This window comes from Pipistrellus hanaki (genome assembly GCF_964339955.1).
Source record: "Pipistrellus hanaki genome assembly, chromosome: 10".
Taxonomy (NCBI): Eukaryota; Metazoa; Chordata; class Mammalia; order Chiroptera; family Vespertilionidae; genus Pipistrellus; species Pipistrellus hanaki.
The window spans coordinates 9166748-9185888 of NC_140512.1; the positions used below are offsets into that span (position 1 = coordinate 9166748).

Genomic DNA, 19141 nt, shown 5'->3' on the forward strand with positions numbered 1-19141 from the left:
ATTTTCTCCCTTTCTGTTAAGTCTTTGGAAAAAGTTCTCTGTTCTGACCTACTGATGCCATCTTTTCCAGCTTTCGAGTGTTCCTGTGTATTTAATTTCTTAAATCTCTTCCTGATTTCAGTGGAATTTGGAGAGCGTGGTGGCAACATGTGATCTCAGCCAGCTTGAGCTCAAAGTCTTCCTTTTCTATAGGGCTCATTTTGGCTGGGTTATAACTACAGGACCTGTAACTTCAAACAGAACATGGCTGGAGTCCTGCCCACAGTTGTGTCACATGGCCTGCAAACATGTCTAATGACACAGGATTCTCACATCCACTATGAGAGTCTGTACTTCAATTAGGACACGCAACAGTGGACCTGCCCGTTTAGTCCACATTTCCCAGCTCAACATTGAGAGAAATGCTACTTTTTATCAAAGCTTTTTATGGGTTAGAAGGCACATTAAGAACTAACTTTTTATTTGTTTTTAAAAATATATATTTTATTGATTTTTTTTACAGAGAGGAAAGGAGAGGGACAGAGAGCAACCAAGGTACATGCCCTTGACCAGAATCGAATCTGGGACCCTTCAGTCCACAGGCCGATGCTCTATCAACTTTATTTTTTTAATGTGGTTCAAATTACTTTTATTAATTTCCTTTGTATTTTAATAGAAAACTATTCTTTAACAAATCCATGGAAACTTTTAGTGCTAACAGTATTTTAAAGAAATCTTCGTGCAATGAACATCACGCACTGTTCTCTAGACAGCCATTGAGCCTATGGCTGAAAAATACCGAGCCTTTGGTTTAATGCCAGCATTTAGCGTATCTTTTTCTGAAACAGTATCGCAGGCCCAAAGCTAATTTTTCAAGTGAAGAAAGCTGTTGTAAAGATGAAGAGGGAAAATGCTAATATTTTCTTACTTCGATGTGCCAGTTTGCCACTGAATTGTGTTAGAGCAGAACATTCTTAAATATAAATTTGTAAATATTGGTTACCGTACTTGGAATCCTGTGTTAGGATCAAATGACACATCTATCTCAGTTGTCATTGCCATGACAATGAATCCCTGAGGGACTTGTTCTGTGTCTGTCCTTCTTGCTCATATTCTGGCAGGTGGATGGAAGTTATTCAGTGTAAATGTGGAATTCGAACATCTGACCGAGAGAACAGATGCCGTGCTTTCTTTTATTTTTCTTTGTCTTTTTCTTCAGAGATGTAAATGCTGGGCTTAAATCGGTCAGCACGGCAATGCGAAGGAATCCTAGAGGGCTCTGTATGATATCAATCACCCGTACCCTCCTGGCTAATTTAATCTCCTTCCTGCCATGCTCTTCCCTCCGCCTAACCCTGCACGACCTGTCCAGAGTCCCTGCCATCGTGTGACTGGGCTCGAGACAAGACAATTTGTTGAGCCAAACCTCTCTGGCTACCATCTGATTCGGGTTTCGTAATAATTCATCCTGGCTTGGGGGAAGTTAATTGTATCAGGATCTGTAAGGAAGGTATTTGATTAGCAAGTTAGAGGTAAGCACGAATTCAGCACTGACTCTGGGCTGGGCCCTGTTTTCAGCATTTTACGTGTATTATCTCTCTTAACCCCACATCAACGTGATGGAGCAGGTGCGACTGGTAGGAAAGCTGGAAAATATTACAAATATTAAGAAAACACACACACACACACACACACACACACAATTTTCATAGTTAATTAGTTGGCAACTTCAAAATACCTCCCCCCTTATGTTTTTTAGTTACATAATTGTTGTTTGTCTCTCCACATAGCAATAATTTGGTAATACAGTTTTTTAAATATATTTTATTGATTTTTTTTACAGAGAGGAAGGGAGAGAGATAGAGAGCTAGAAACTTCGATGAGAGAGAAACATCGACCAGCTGCCTCTTGCACACCCCCTACTGGGGATGTGCCCGCAACCAATGTACATGCCCTTGACCAGAATCGAACCTGGGACCTTTCAGTCCACAGACCGACGCTCTACCACTGAGCCAAATCGGCTTCGGCAGGTAATACAATTTTTAATAGAATAGAGAGCTAAGCCCATCTTTTCTCTACCATAGTTGATCACAATATCACTTTTTTTAATGGTCCATTATTTTTACCCAGATTGTGTGTGTGTGTGTGTGTTTGTGTATGTGCACTTACAAATGAATTTAATGATTAGCAAAGAAGATGCACTTCAGACATGTTCAAATCAAGATTTTGTCATTTCACACTTGCTTTATTGAACATCCTGAAATGCTTTTATAAATGGCAGTAAACATGGTACCTTTTTAGCTTTATCAACTGTGTCATCACATCAGAGAAGGCGGGAAATGTAGGATGTGTTTCTACTTGGCCATGCTGCCTCACCAGGTACATTCCCGACAGGAGAGAACTTCCATGTGGACAGACCTGAATGAGACCGGAACTTCTGCTTATGATTATATGTACCTAATCATTGAAAGACTCCCCCAGTGTCTAGCTCTGGCTTACTCTCCCCTTTAGCACAATGGCAGGTACTGCAGGATACTCTCCATGGTAATGCCACCTCTGGTGCCAACCTTCATTTCTCAGGTTAGGGTTAAGTCACTACAGTTGCATAGTAGGACTATTCCAGAAAGCTATTCCTGCACCTAAAGAGCCAGCAATGAAATGACTGAGAACCCTACGAATATAGTTCAGTAATCCCCAACTTAATGTATCTCCAAGTCAGCTTCCCTTAGCCAGGTCTCCAAACAATATGTATCCCCAAGCGTGGCCATGTGTGAGAGAGAAAGTCAAAGGGCCAGAGGGTCAAGGCGAGATGCCCACCTTCAGTCTCACACACTGTGTACTAAGCTCCAGGTGCCTCGGACCCAAAATTCCCTTCCTGAGTGGCTTTGAACCTGCTTCCTGGCCTGCTGGCCTGCTGGATGATGCTTACTCAGGCTCAAGTGATAGCCAAGTGAAGTTGGGGGTAGAGGGAAGAGGGGGGAACTAGCACCTGGCAGCTGGCTTTCCCCACACCCCGGGGTCCAAGGAGTCAAATTTTTCTCAGTGTGAACTAGGCCTTCCCATTCATTATGCAGGCATACTTGTCTAGGGAGAAGAATATGACATATTTTATTTAATAGTTTGTTAGCTAGACCTCTCACTTAGATGTTCTATGATGAATGTGAGATACCTGTATTATCAGAATGAATAATGAAAAATGTGTTAACTGTTATAACAAGCAGGCAAAATGTTAAATCTGGACATTTAGTTTAGGAGCTCTGTTTGGTGAGCTGAGAAAGTCAACCAGACACTTGTCTGCTAAAGATCGTTGGCTTCTGGGAAGAAGGGTTGAAGGGACTGTGGGATTTCCTGGCTTCCTGAGCCTGAGGGACAGAGAAGGCACGGCCAGTGTGGCCCAGCATCTGGAGAGTGTGCCCGGAGGAGCAGGACCCCGCTGAGGATCCGAGCAATGGAAGCACAGATCACTGCTCAGGATGCAGGTGTGCAGTCACCATGGCGAAGACTGCTGGACACCTGGCCCTAATGCTGCTCCTGAGGAAGGGGGCAGACCTTCGGGGCCTCCCAGAGCCAGGCCACCTTTGGCTCATGGGCTCAGGCCCTCCATCTGCTTATGGTCACATGGCCAGAATCTGCAATATCAGTAAAAGGAAATTCTTGGATGAAAGATAATGATTCTCTTCCGGAAAGTAGAACAATGAGTGCTTATTACACAGCTATTTGAACTTGTAAGCACTATTATTTGTGTTACACAACCCTTCAAGAACTACTGATATAATTAGGGCACAGTATTAAGAATATAATCATGGAACCAATCACATAGCTTCTCACCACCCTCCACCATGGTCAGGTTTCTGCCACTGGTCCCCTCTTAATATAACCCCAATCCTGAGCCCTACACTTGGCTTGGAGGTGGAGCCCACAGTTTTAAATTCTAGAGGTCTGTCTACATACCCAGGTTTTAGGATTTAGGACAATCGGGACAGCAATTTGTGCTGATGTGGGAACGTCCACATTTAGCCTTCTCCCTGTTCCCTCCTCCACCCCCCCCCCCTCCGCCCCGATTTTCTATCCAGTGCTGTACTTACTACACCCAACAGCACACCCCATCTCCCTGCTAAAAGAGCACCCCATCTTGGCATTAGCTCAGCTGCCTGGTCCACATGGTTCCCTGTCCCACATTGTCAGGGAAAGCTGGGAGGGAGAAATCTGCCCCACCAAGGCTCCTCAGTGTGACTTCCTCCTAATGACCCTTTCTAGTCCGAAGGGAGTAATTTCCCTCCACCTCATTAGCTTCCTGCCTAGCTTTCTGCCCCTTGAAGCTGAGTTTTCCCTTCCATTAACAGGCAACTAGGAAGGTGCACTCAGTAGTACACATACTAATCTTATAGTTTTAGAGCCTGACCTCTGACCAACCTTTGGACGGAAGTGGTTTCTTAAAGGGGCCATGCCTGTTTTTTTCTTTTTTCTAAATGTGTTAAAAGATATTGAAAGAGATTCTACTTTCCCACCCCTACCCCCGCCCCCTGGGAATCCCTCTGGGGAAAATAATTCACACCAAATACAGGTCTCTTTGTTCAGGTGGTGGGTGCCTTTTTGCACTGTCCGGACATCAGATTCCACATGGTGGCCTGGATGCTCGGTATTCAGAAACCAGGCAAGAAATTCGCATTTCCAATGGATTCTAAACACAAGTTAGACTCACTCCCATCTCCTACGACAGGAATAGTACTGGATAAGCACATAGGGTGCTTCCCATATGCAATATCAATGGATTCTGTTGAACAAGAATTTATGGAGCACCTACTATGTGCAGGACACTGTGCTAAGTGCTACACCGAGTACTGTGGGAGTCAACAACATGACCAAGACTTCCAGTTCGATAGAGCATATGGCTTTACATGGACACCTATAGAATTTTTAAACCCCATAAAGTGAATAAATACCATATAAGCAAACAGATGGAGTAAATATTCCAGAAAGTCACGAACAGATTGGGGAGGACAAAGGGAATCCATGACGTAAATGGTCTTTCTCACATTTTCTTTCATTCTGAGGTTTCCGTAACCAGTGCCTTTTCCCAGCTCCAACAAGAAGTCACCTGAGCCTGTCAGTGGCTCCTCAAGTCTCCTACCAGGGCAGACCATTGCTCATGGTCTGGAGTCTATATTCAGATCGATAGACAGATTTGCAGTTTGTGTTTGGGTCTTACGTGCTTAGGTTTATAGTAGACCTTTCAAGGAAATATAGTCAATCCTTAAAAGTCATGAAACACAAAATAATATTATGGTACACTGTTTCTGGGAAATATACAAGCCATACTTGTGTCATCCTTAAAGCAAGACTTTACCATTCCTTTGTTAAAACAAGTAAAGGTAGACATTCCTAGGATATTCTGAGCAATGCTATGGAAGGACTGTGGGACTGGTTTAAAAAAAAATACTTGAATTTAATTTAATTCCTGGCACTTGCTAGCAGTGGGAGTTTGGGCAAATCACCTAACTGCTCTGCTTTTCAATATCTGAGGCTCATAATTACATTTACTTGCCACCATATGTTGAAGGGTTGTTGTGATGATCCATGTAAAATAACACAGCTATTGTTATTAGAACAAGTTGTGGAATAAATTTTGGTGTAGCCTTAGCTGGTTTGGCTCAATGAATAGACCATCGACCTGCAGACCAAAAGGTCCCAGATTTGATTCTGGTCAAGGGCACCTACATTGGTTGCAGGCTCCTCCCTGCCCAGGCCCTGGTCAGGGCTCGTGCAGGAGGCAACCAATCAATGTGTTTCTCTCATATCCATCTCTCTCTCTCTGTCTTTCTCTCTCTCTTCCACTCTCCCTAAAAATCAATAGAAAAATATATTCGAGGAGGATTAACAACAACGACAATAAATTGAGGGGTATAGCTTGGTTCCTTTTTCAGTAGTTGTTACTAGTTATCAATGTTGTATTTCTAATTTTCTTCTGTAACCTTTATAGAATCTTTCTTTTCTAATTACATTGCTTTTTCTAGGGTAGGATCAAAACAGGAAAGACTTCCTCAGAGATGTGCACCTTGATCCCAGTTTGAGAATACAAGCCCCCCAGGGTTGCTTCCTCATCCAGCCTTGCTCCCTTTTCTCGTGAGGGCGCCATTGTCTGGTCCAAATCAGAGCGAAGACTTACTGCCTCTGTATTCTCAGCTCCTGCCTTCTTTCTCCCCCAAGTTCCCAAGAAAACTCAATGCTAAAGGAAAACACAAGTGGGAGACATAGTCTCTTTTCTTTAGCCCTATTGTTCTTTTTTTAGGCTTGAGACATGAAGTGAAGTGCAATTACAATGTTTATTTCTCATCTTGACTGACACATTCGTTAGGGAACTTGAACTTCACTGAGTGGAGGCATGCTCATGGAGGCATGAAATCCAGTTACAAAACACAAACTACATATCATTCTGGCAAGATCATGAAGAAGAGGGTTTAAACTCTGAATTATTCTTTTATCTCAGCCTTAAGTAAGTCAAATAGGCGTGTGTTGAGGGAGGGCTGAGGTGTGTGTCTCTGTTGTTCTTTATCTAAACGAGATTGGGTGTTTTTTGTTTTTTTCTCCATTCCTGAATCTATATAATAATAAAATCATAATATGCTAATTAGACTGGATACCTGAAAAGTGGAATGACCGGCTGGATGATCTTCTGGATGACCTTCCAGATGACCTTCTGGATGAAGCTGGGGCTGCGAGGGCTGAGGCAGCCAGGGATATGAGGGCTGAGCCCCTTGCACGAATTTCGTGCATCGGGCCTCTAATGTAATAATAAGCCTTTAGACTTAAAAATCTATTTGTTTAATATGATAAAATTCAGAAACCAATCAAACCTTTAATTCGATAGTTTGAAAGCCAATGCTTCACACCTCCGTTAGGTCAAACACCTTCTGACTGGACACGCTGGTGTATTCTGTAAATGATTCAACAGAGTGACCAGAAACCCCAAATTAAAGCCATATGGAAACCTACTGTGCCTATTAAATTGTGTGTAGCAGTGTTAACAGCATCTTGATTTGTGGCTGCAAGTAATAAATGAATTATATTAATTTTGTAGCTGCAAGCTAATTTCGCCAGAATTACTTTTTAATAACCAAGCATCATGTTCACTGGTAAGATTTAAATACATTTAGGAACAAATTTGTAGACTTTTAAGTAATGCTAGATTATCATTTTGAAAGCTTAAGAGTTCATTTACTATTTCCCCTAACACCACATTTTTGAGAGAAGCCAATTTTGCTCAAACTGGATGACTTCATGGATGAACAATGGCGGTGCTGCTTGCTACCCAGTAACAGTCACCATCCTAGTACAGCCAGGTGGGGGCTGCATTGTCCCAAGGAGGTTTTCCCTATTTTACAGGTGATTTGTCTTTATCATATAACTGATCATTTTCTCTCCCCTGCTGGATGGAAACTCATTATGGTTCCATGTCAGCGCAAAACTTTGAAAATTATGGTTGATTGTCTTAAGTGCGGCTGTTTAGTTTGGGGGTGGAGAGTGCGGATTCTAGAGGCAAACTCCCACTTGGACTGAATTTTCATCCCACTACTTATCAACTGTGTGACCCTGGGCTAGATTTTGTGCCTCAGTTTCCTGAGGGAGCTGATTAAATAGTCTGTACTCCAAAGGTTTTGAGGGGATTAAATGAGAAAGAGCACTTGAAGTGCTTAGATGAGACCTGCCTGGAGGAAGCCATATTAAATAAGGGCTACTCTGATTCCCTGGGGGGGAGAATGAGGCTCCTGGGGAAACTGTGAGCTGGTCAGGCCAACCTGGGTTGAATCCCACATCCATCCTTTATTGCTCTTGAACAAGGACTGTGTGTGGACAAGTTGCCTCACTGCTCTGAATCTTTGTCTTTGTCTGTGAAATGGAATTCTCACACTAAACCCATCTCCTTGTCCCCTCGTGTGTGTCTTATACACAAACATACAAAAGTCCTTCAAAACTAATTTTACTTCACCTGCATTTTGAGAAGAATGGGATAGTTAAGCAAGAGGAATTTAAGAGTGGGCATATTTCAAAATTATACCAGGAAGAATGTAAACATGGTTGGGGGTCAATACTTACCAAGGGCAAACCCGAGGGTCTTCTACATGTAAAGTCAACTTTTTGACAAGAGTCAAAAGTGGGAAAGAAGAACATCCATTGTGTGCTAGCAGATCACACACCCGTGATGTTACCTGCCAGTGCTGCTTCACTCGCTTGACTTGTAACTTCACGTTCTTTCTTCGTAAAAAAGCACTACTGGGAACCTGGAAATCCTCCTCTTTCTTGCTTGAGTCCATTGTCTGTATCCAACTATCTTGCTGAGTGCTGAAAGGTTGTGAGATATGGCTTTCATTAGTCTTTCTCTGTCACCCCCAAGATGGTGTTCACTGTTTAGAGATGTGAAATACATCTGGGGTGGTGTACCAGGAATGTATGTGGACCAGGTCTTGAAGGGGCCAAGGATTGAGGAGGGGGAGGTGAAATGGCATTCCAAGGTAATCTTGGGTGATTCTGATGTCCAGCAAACCTTGGGGATCCTGACTTACAAATCCAGGACTTGATTGGATATTGGCAGTTCTGGTGGGTCCGGTGAGCTCTTTTTTGGTTCTTACTTTATACTCCATATAAGGTCTCTGGACTTACTGAGTTCTTCCTCCCCTTATTAATGTTAAGAGGATTCTGTTGTTGTTTTTTTGTTTTGTTTTGCTTTGGTTTAACCATCTTCCCCTCAGAGTTTTCATTGCAATACTGCTTTTTTCAAAGAGAGAAATAAGGCATGGTTGCTATGCTGTAAAAGTCATCCCTGGAACAGGGCAGGTGAGCATGCAGGGAAATCTCCTTTTGTGTGAAGGGGTCAGGCATCAGATATAAGCAGCACAGTTGCCTCACTGATGCAGATGTCTAAAGAGCCCGGGCTCTTCTGGAATTTTCAGACTTGTATTCCGCTTCAGTTATCTTCCAGATCAGTAGCTTTCCAACTATTTTGACATTTGACATTACAAAATGTATCTTTGTGTGTGTGTGTGTGTGTGTGTGTGTGTGTGTGTGTGTATGTGAAGTAAAGTTTTAGATGAACAAGTACTTACTTTAACTGTGTAAAGGACTCTACATATTTTAAAATTACAGTTAATATTCAATATTATTTTGTATTAGTTTTAGATGTACAACAATGCGATTAGACAATCATATACTTTACAAAGTATTCCCACCTGACACCATACATAGTTATTGTAATAATATTGACTATATTCCTTATGCTGTACCTTATATCCCTGAAAGACTCTACTTTTTTATTTTATTGAAAATATATTGATTAAGTTTAATAGACTGACTTTATATCACAACTAGAGGCCCGGTGCACAAAATTCATGCCTGGGGTTGGGATCTCTCAGCCTGGCCTGGGCCCTCTAGCAATCCGGGAGCCCTCAGGGGAGGCCCGACTGCCATGGAGGCGGGAGAGGCTCTGACCACCGCTGCTGCACTCACCAGCTGTGATCCTGGCTTCTGGCTGAGCAGGGGGAGCACACTAACCGCCAGAGGGCAGCTCCTGCATTGTGTGTTGCCCTCCTGGTGGTCAGTGTGCATCATAGCGAGTGGTTGAGTGGCCTTAGCATATCATTAGCATATTATGCTTTGATTGGTAGAACAGCCGACCAGACAACTGGACACTTAGCATATTAGGCTTTTATTATATAGGATATGCTACCTGGATCTAACCTGCATTTTGAAAAATATTGTTGTTCATATTGTTCAGATTTAGCAGAGGTTAATGTGGTCCTACCACATTAATAATAGAAACAATAGCTGATTTCATCAGCTATGTGCTTGCTTTGGATTAGGAAGTGGGCCAAATACTTTTCATAAATGACTGTGTTTTACCTTCACAGCCTATGCCATATGTGATATTATTCTCACTTTAAAGGTGACAATCGAACCTTCCGGTGGTTGCTCAGTGTCAGTTGTTGGGTGTGAAAGGCCCAAACCTCTTTGCCTCTGAATTGAGGTTATTCTCTAATACAACCAGAGCTTGTATCCTTAACTGCGGTAAATGCATCAATGGCTTAATGAGAGACAAAAAGAAGATCGCACAGAGACCCTTCTTATTTACCCAAGATAAATAAGTAATGCATGGCCTAAACACAATTTTGAATGCAACACAATATTTAGGCAGTGAGAATGTGGCTGATCAGAACAACATAGCTGTGGTTTCAGAGCAGCATGAAACTAGAGGAGTCTGGGGGGCTTCTTCTAGGAGGCAGCCTTGAAACACGTGAATTTGAGAAGATGGGGAACAGAAATGCAGATATCTTAAACAGACGAACAGTGCAAGACACAAAGGCAAACAATGGGAAATAAACAGGCTCAACCTCAGAGACATCTCAGGAGCTGGGCAGGGTGGGTGTCTTGGCTCCTGGCCCTCCCCACCTATCTTTACCAGGAGCAGTAACACGTGTACACTAACTTCTAACATATTATTTGAACAAAGTGTACTGTTGCTTTTTTTTTTTTTTTTTTTTTTTTTAAGTAGGTGAAAACTACTGATATAATGAAATAGGATATCAGATTTCAAAAGGGGACCAGAGACCCCATGCATCAGGCCTTGGGAGCCAACCAAGGAGGAAGGCCTGAGGACTGGCTTTGTCCAGCTGTGCCCATGGACAAATGACATATTTTTGCTGATTCTGTAAAATAAGGATCATCGGGTTTAATACCTCATGATAAAGTTCCTGGGACTAAATGGGTGAGTAGGTAAGAAATGTTATGTAAATTCGAGTGTGCTGTATGTTAGCAGTTGTTTTTAGTTTTCCTTGGGAAGATGTAGCTGAGTGAAAAAATTAAAAGGAGAACCACAAAAGGGTGTTATTCCAAGGGACTGGTGTATGGAAGCAGGTCGGGAAGATTAAATTGGCATTGGGAAGTGGGCTGGAAGGAAGGGGATGTCGGGTCAGGAGCAGTGAGCTTGGAGGCTGGGTGATTCCCATGCCAGGGGTCACCAGAAGGCGGGTGAGGCCCCGGGGATCAGTCCCACACACAGCCTGGTACCCCAGATTCCATCAGAGCATGCATGGGATTTGTGCATCCAAATATGGAAGGCATTTCATAATCTCTGGGGCCTGTGCCTGGAAACCCCACTCTTTTGCTTGAGTTCCTTGGGAACAAAGCTCTGAGCTGAGACTCTCCGCTCCGTCTGAACAGTTGCCTTTTTCCCAGATGTTCTTCTCTTCCTGCTTCTCTTCCTGGCTCCCCCCTGCTGCCAGGAGGAGCGGGGAGAACGATCCCCTGCGGCAATGGCTGGTTCCAACATGGAGCTGTGACCCTGGGATGTCTAGGCGGATTTCAAAGGCTGTCTGGACCGAAAAAGCAGCAAGCAGGAGCAATGCAATGCAATGCTGTTCTCGGTCCCGGGCACCAGGTCACCTTGCAGCAAGGGGTGGGGGTGGGAGAGAGACCCAATCTACTCTGCCAGTGACTGAACAGAACTGCTTTTAACAGTTATTTTAAGCCGTATCCTCCCAGTTGCAGATGCTTCCTTCCTTTCTTGTCCTTTGCTCAGACGAGGTGAGCAGCGAGTGGCCTTAGAGAGGCCGGGCCATCCTGGCCGCAGTCCCAGCCAGACAGGGCAGGTTTATGACATCTGCAAGAAAGCAACGCAATCCCTCCAGTGTGGAGATGGGGACAGAGGGCTCTCTGCCTCAGGCACACTTGTCCTCATGCCTAGAAGGCTGGCTTCCTCCTCCTTCCCCGGCCTCTTTGCCCTTGCCCTCCTGGGATCTGACTGACAGGCGCTCACACACCCGCGGGGGGCGCCAGCCAGCAGCTGCCAGTGCCTTTGCCCCTCGGAGCAGAGCGCGGCTGCTGAGCGCCCGGGGCCAGGCTCTGAAGGGGGAGCTGCTGGGAGGCTGACCCCTCACCCCCGCAGAATGGGGCACGGACCTGCCTCCCAGCCTTGGCTCAAGATGTGCCACAAGCCCTGGGAATAGCAGGGAGCAGGGCGGGGACAGCTTTGGTGGAAACTGCCGCTGCCTCCGTGTCCCCCAAAGCAAGCGGCAGCCGGGAGAAGGGGTGACCCCCGCCCCGCCTCTGGTCCTGGCCCCCGGAGGTCTGCTGTGCCCTGTTCAGAGTGGGGTCTCTAGACCCGCTGGCTTCCCAGATGGCACAGCGCCTTCCTTGCCTGGGACCCCAGGCTCCAAGGCGCCCACTGCCGACGGGACGCGGGCAGTGCAGGGGCAGCCTGTGACCGTGTGGCCACTGCGCGGAGGCGGGAGGGGCGGCAGCCTCCCTCCCCTCCCCAGCCACCTGCCAGGTGCGCCCTCTGCCCTGCGCTCCCTGAAGCGGGGACCCCGGGGTGTATGGTGGGCAGCGGTGCTGGGCTGGGCTGTGCAGGAGGACCCCCTGCCCAGACCGTCAGGGCAGGCTCCCTCCCTCCCTCCCGCCCCCGCTGGACCCCGTTCCCGGGGTGAGCTGTCCTGGCCCCGCTGTCCTGCTGCAGCTGCGCCTCCTCCGCCCCCTGGGAGGCAAACCCACACCTGGGCATCTGAGGGAGGCACTGCCACCTTGGTCCTTATTCTAGGGGACGAGCGGCTCTGCCTCAGGGGGCAAGCTCGCCAGGCACCCTTCGAGTGGGTGTTCGGTGGGTGGCCTTTGGCCAGGAAACTTGTAATCACACAGCATTTAGCTTCTAATCGGCCAGACTTATTGAAAGGGCACCGCGTCCCACCTTCCCCCGGTTCCCATCCACTCTGGTGTTTGCTGGAACCCTGCCACCGAGTTCCGGCTGGAGCTGAAGGTTACCAGGATTTATCATTGTTTCCCCAGGATGTTTAAGGCTCGCGGGCTCCTCTTCTTTCATTTAAGATACTTAGGAAAAAATTATTTGGGAGTGCTCTGGCCATTTTGCTTAAGAAATTTGTTTTATCTCGTGCGCATTTTGAAACCCAGAGACATTTCTGAAGTAGGAAGGAGGGGGTTTTGGAGACAGAAAGCAGCCGTGGACCAGGAAATAATAAGTATCACGCAGAAATATCACCTCTAATCGATGATTTCTCTGAGTGTAAATATCTGTGTTTAATTGCTTTAAAAATGTGGTGTGGAAAACACAATTATACATTGTGATAAGCTGTACAGGTAATTTCTAAACAACACAGGTGCTGAAAATGTTGTCTTTGTGATTGAAATAATTGTTCCCAAATGATGACACCACCTACCCAAATATCCTGTTGCCCCATCTGCAAATACCTGAAGAAGAATAGTTACCAAGTGGATGCGTTTAGATTTGTCCCTAATAAAGAGAAACCTGGATAGCTTTTTCATATCGTGGCCCAGCCTCAAATGTCCCTTCCAGTATCACTGTCAGCTGGGTGTTAGTCTCGGAATTTTAAATTTCCAGTTTTCCAGAGATACATAATATATAATTCCCAATCATTATAAACACATCATTTTATTCATCTTATTTTAATCACATGCATTTTTATAATTACCGTACAACTGAAATAGACATTGAGTTATGCTGTGTGCATATCTTTATTCCACAGTATATTCTTAGACACCCCCTTTTTTTTTTTTTTTTCAAACAAATGAAGTGAATTTAAAAGAAAAGAAAACAAGGGGGAAAAAGAATCCTTCCAGTGGGAACAGAATCACAGCGCTTTACAGACCAAAAGGAAAGGAAAAGAAGCTCTCGTACGAAAAGAGGTTTATTCTGACATAGAAAACTCTCACAATAGTTGACACACACTTCAGGAACTAGTAAAACACCTTTAGCTAGAGCCGTGCCAATTACTCAGCCCACAAGCATCTGCTTTGTCTTAATTAGACGGGGGAGGTGAATGGCCACTGTTTATTTTCATTTTCCTCATTAATTATGAAAAACTGCATTTAATTCATCTTGCATGGTGAGAGATTGGCTGCGCAGATGTAAGTCGTAAGGGAAGTGGCTGTCGGTGGGCAACCTGAACATGGCACCCTGCCCGAGGGGACCCCTGGGTGGCACTGCACAGTAATGCATGCCGTAATTGTAATTTTTGCCATAGTCCAAGGTCTCTTCTTGCTTCAGGGAAAAGATCCCATTATAGTTAATTGGGGGAGGACTTAGGGGACCTTCGAACTGAGGGCTGGCACACTCAGGGGAGGTGCTTTCATAGAAGGATTCGTACGCACTGCAATAATTATAGGGTTTCATGGACTTGGAATTATCCAGAGCCCCGTGTCCTGGGGGGGTGGCGAGCTCGGGGCTGTGGTAGGGCGGGTAGAAGGTGGAGTAGGGTGACCTTGTGTGGTGCGCGGCCTCCCCGCCCTGCCCCATCAGGAAGCTCCGGGCGTTGAGCTGCAGGCAGCCTGCCACCAAGTTTGTCGTTGGCTGGGAGAGACCTTTGCACAAGTTTTGGACAAATGTGAGCAGATCGGGTCTCTTGCCGATCCGCAGGATTTCTGAAAGGGCCCAGATGTAGTTTTTGGCCAGGCGTAAAGTTTCTATCTTGGACAGTTTCTGGGTTTTCGAATAGCAGGGGACCACTTTCCTCAGATTGTCCAGGGCGTCGTTGAGGCCGTGCATCCTGTTCCGCTCCCGCGCGTTTGCTTCCTGTCTCCTGAACTTGACCCTCTCCAGGCGCAGCTTGGTCGTCTTTTTTTTCCGAAGACCTCTCCTCCTGGGCAACCCGTTTTCATCCTCCTCTTCCCTGTCTTCCTCCTCGTCCTCCTTCTCGCTCTCTTCTCCGGGGGCTCTTTTGATGCTCTTCCCTCGAAGGACGATCTGTTTGGCAAAGCTTTCGGGCTTCTTAATTTGCTTCTGGTCCTCGCATTCTCTGGAAAACTTTCTGCACATCTGGGACTCTGGCATCATAACAGACTCATCGAACGGGAGCGTTAGCATGGCTCTCTGATCTTAACGTGCCTGAAAAAATGCCAGCACAATATTGAAAGGGTTTGCATTTTTAACCTTAAGCATATTGAATGAGTTCAGCATAAAAATACAAAAGCATGTGAAAAAGACTGGCTTGGGGACTAATTTTTTTTTTTTTTTACATGAAATATAATTTTCTAGTTGGGGCAGACTGATCATTATAACAAACATTAGGACATGCAATAGGATGAACTTACACAGGCAAATTAGCAAGAGAAAATAAAACATGAGGCATGTGTAGTAATACCACCCCCCATTTCCATCTCCCTTTGAATTTTTACTGGTTTTTAAATACACAAAAAAGACCGTGGAATTCAAGCAAATGCAAAACATGATATAGCCATGCAGAATTTCATTAGTTCCAGTCCCCCCGTCCCCGAGTAGAAAGTGAGAGGAGATACCGGTTTTTAAAATAAAAAGTGTCATTTTTCCATTTGCTGATGAAATTGTGGGTTTAAAAAATATAAAAGCCTTAACTTTATTTCCTGTGTTGTGTGACTGTGGGTTTAGCTAAGTGGCCATTGCAATATACACATTTAAGAAAAAAAAATTAGCCAGAGCCCATTTTAAAACTGATTTCTCTCTGATCAGCAAAGAAAAATGCACTATTTCCCAGCCTTCTCACAAAAAAAGGGGGTGGGGGAAGAAGGGGGTAATTTTGCAATAAACTCCTTAAATAAATTAAACAAATAAAAATCACTGGCATTCTTTTAAATCAAAGGAAACGTTGAGACTGCTTTTACATTTACATTTTTTTCTACACATAATGGTCTGTTTACTGCTGTTCAAATTATCCTGGACACAAAACACTCGCGTAGTGTTTTTGTTCGGCAAGCCACGGAAGTCTCCCTCCAGCTAATCTCTGACAGGAGCGGTCCAAGGATTCTGACTGCAATTGTGCACGTGTGTTCAGAATCCTGAATGAAAGGGGAAAATAATCTGTCTCAAATGCAATTTTGGCTTTCGTTTGGGGAAACAGCAAGTATTTTCATCTAAAGTCTGCAAACAAATAAGCATGTTAAATAAAACAGACACTTTTCAATTTAACAATCTACACACACACACACACACACACACACACAAACTCTTAGTAATGTCCTGTCCACATACTTGCAGTGTTACATAGTAGCAGTGAAAGTATGTGATAATCGCATCGTAAGAATGAAATATGATAAGTTATAGATGGCAAAGAGCATATAAATACCATAAGACAGTGACACTGTATCTTTAAATACTTGCATGCAAAGCCAGCATCAATGGAAGTATATCTTTATTTATATTACCTTAGGTTTTAATTTCATTCAATAATCAGTTTTCATTTTGGATCTTCCAAATCTTTTCAGGCTGAGTGTCGTCGCATCGTCGCCTGGAGTCTCTAGATCTGTGTGTGTATCTGCACTATCTCATTGATCTCTAAAAAGTGACATTGATGCCAACTGCCAGAGCTGGTACCCATGCCATCTGCTAGTGACGTCACAGGGCAGAGAGAACCATGTGATCCTCTCTCTTGGGACCTTCATTCTGCACTGATCATCTGGCATCCCTGTAAGTGGGTACCAGCATTCATGCATCAACACAGAAGGTTAGACTGATAGGGAAAAAATCCGCACCAGCCTTCCACCGACAGTAGGCTGCTCCGGCTCCACGGGCAGTCTGCAGGCAGGGCTGTGCTAGTGCTCAGTCTTGCCCTGCCAACGGTGCAACTGTTTAGGCAGTCGTTAATATTCCGTTCATTTCCAAGGTGGGCTTTTGTGTGAGCGAGGGGGCTCTTTTGTCATTGCCGAGGACGCTCTGTGAAGATCACCATCCCATTTGTGCACCTGGGTACCCAGGGAACGCGCGCTGTGAGACGGAGAGCTGAAATCAGAAAACGGTCTTGAGATACTTAACCAAACTCAGATTTGTGTGAGCAAACAGGGATCGGCGGAGGTCTCCTTATTTCCTTGTTTTGTTTCCCGGCGTGTAACTTACCGGTGTGTGTGTGTGTGTGTGTGTGTGTGTCTGTGTGTTCTCTCACTACCTTGTGAGACTTCTGTGCTTCTCGGGAATTTGGAATAAAAGAACAGCCTCCATCTGGGGTCTGGGAGCGGCATCCTCAGAGGCTCCCCTGTCTGCGTTGGCAGGTACCTTTGCACAACTTCTCCCGGAGAGATGCTTTATGCCCGTGTCTAACTCCGAGCCCGCCGAGAACGATTTCCCACTCACCACCTTGGGCCCTCTCCCCAAAGTCACAGCCTCACTCTCTATTGGCCCCCGTCTCTCCCCGGCACCAGCTCGCTTGTTCCTTCTCATTTCATTTCAGGCACAATAAACATAAAAGCCGTCCCTTAGGTTTGTGTCTGTCTCTCCCCGGCATTCTGCGGAGTATTTTAATCAAAGATTAGCTTTCTTGTTTGTTTGTTTGTTTGCTTTGAGCTTCCAGATTTTTTCCTTTCTCCTAAAAATCTTCTCCTATTATTTCTCCCTCTAGACCAACATCTACTTAAATGTCTTGTCATTCTTACATTAGTGTCCAGTCGTTGTTCCCTGCCAGATTTATTTCATATTTATCTGTTATTCCCCATGTTCTCTCCCCCCCCCCCCCTTGGGTTTTCTTTTTAACAAAAGCAGGCAGCACAGTTCGGCGGGGATGACAAAGCTTTATGAAGAAAACAAACTCCACCTTTCTCCCTGTCCCTTTATTCCCCTGTCCACCCCACCCACCGGGAAAGGACATTTTATTTCAAGATTGCCCTTCAGGAAAGGGAAAAGGGTGCTTTAAAAAAAATAAAAATAAAAGTTTGAACATAGACCAACAGCACCTTTGTTGTTTGCCAACAGAGTAAGCTCTTCCTCCAAGGGAGACGGTGTGCTTTTGGTATTAAAGTAATCCCTGGCAGAGTTGTAATGGTGGGATATGTGTTAGCACTCCCCTTGGAAGTCCCGGGTTTTGAAAGGTTTAGAATTCTGTCGCTTTAATGCAACTCTGGCTCCAGGTTGGCATCGGGGACCTGGAATGAAATTCAGTTTTGCTCTGTCATACCCCAGTCTCTTCCGGCCCTCTCACCGTTCCTCGCCTTTGCCCTGACAGTTCGAGAAAAGACGGAGAAGTTGAGGAAAAGGAGACTCCTGCTAGGTAAAGGAGGCAATTTTATCCCCTCCATGACCTAGTGGAAAAATGCACCTTGAAAATAAAAGGAAGGCCATATAGTCAAAACTTGAAATAGGGAGGTTGACCTCGTTCATGGTTTTTAAAAATCGGACATCCCCAGGCATTTCAAAATGTATTGCTTGGGGGAACATGACTGGGAGTGGGCTCACTGAGTGTATTTCCTAGAGCTTTTGACTTACAAGCCACACACACTTTTAATGTCAGCACGGGGAATTTCTATAGGAAGACCCAGGGCAGGATTACATGTATGTTCTCTCATGTGGTTTAATGTTGTAAATGCAAAGCAACCTGAGTATCAGAGTCACGCCCCACAAAGCAGACAGCCCTGTCATGAATGTTGCATGTGGCACCGTATTCTAAACTTGCAAACTCTCCAGAAGCCGCGCAGTATGACAGCCATCAGGAGCAAGACAATCAAAATCCAAGGGATGGGGAACATGACATGTCAGTGGAAAATGATCCCCAGCGCAGCTCGGCACAATCAGAGATTTTTGTATCTCATCTTTGCAATGCGCAGACAAATGAGAAGCAGTTTTTGATGAAAACATTTAGGGCTGTTCTAGTGCTGCCTTTGAACATGAAATAGAATCCTTTGGTGCTGGTGGTGATGTGCCGGGCGGGGTAGGGGGGTGGGGGGAAGAGGCAGACTGTGTGTGGAGGCTCTCTATGCATTAATCTATTGTTCGAATATCTTAGAGTTGTTTTTTTTTTTTCTTCCCAAAAGGAGGAAAACAAAAAGTTGTTATGTCAAGATTTAACAAGGATTCGGTGTGTTTGTACAATAATCTTTCAAAAGGAATTTTGTTATGCATTTTCCATGATAGTTCCAGATATGCAAATGCCGGTGCTGTTAATATGCATTCATAACATACACCACACTGCTGTTCCAGTCTCTGCTAAGAAAGCATGTGAACACCAGAGCTCCAAACAGAGACACACTCTGAATTACAGACAAGTGCTCAGAGCACGGGCAGTGCATCACCATCATTTCCTGTGTTTTCTCATTTGCGGTAGCCACTGCTCACCAAAGTTTACATCTATAACTCAATTCATCTATAACTCAAAGATCATATCTGTTAAATATGATCTTTGCTTCT

General features: G+C 44.9%; 1 protein-coding gene across 1 annotated transcript; it reads right to left on the reverse strand.

Moving 5' to 3' along the window:
* Nucleotides 1-13415: 13415 nt before the first annotated feature.
* Nucleotides 13416-16315, reverse strand: NEUROD6 (neuronal differentiation 6). The gene is made up of 2 exons (XM_084897263.1): nucleotides 16177-16315; nucleotides 13416-14884 (listed from the first exon to the last, which is right to left on the reverse strand). The coding sequence occupies exon 2, from the start codon at nucleotides 14861-14863 to the stop codon at nucleotides 13850-13852; it is 1014 nt and encodes a 337-aa protein (XP_084753389.1). The 5' UTR covers nucleotides 14864-14884; nucleotides 16177-16315; the 3' UTR covers nucleotides 13416-13849.
* Between the last annotated feature and the right edge of the window lie 2826 nt (nucleotides 16316-19141).

Coding starts and splice junctions, on each gene's coding strand:
- NEUROD6 (XM_084897263.1), bottom strand. CDS start 14,863: ATGCTAACGCTCCCGTTCGATGAGTCTGTTATGATGCCAGAGTCCCAG.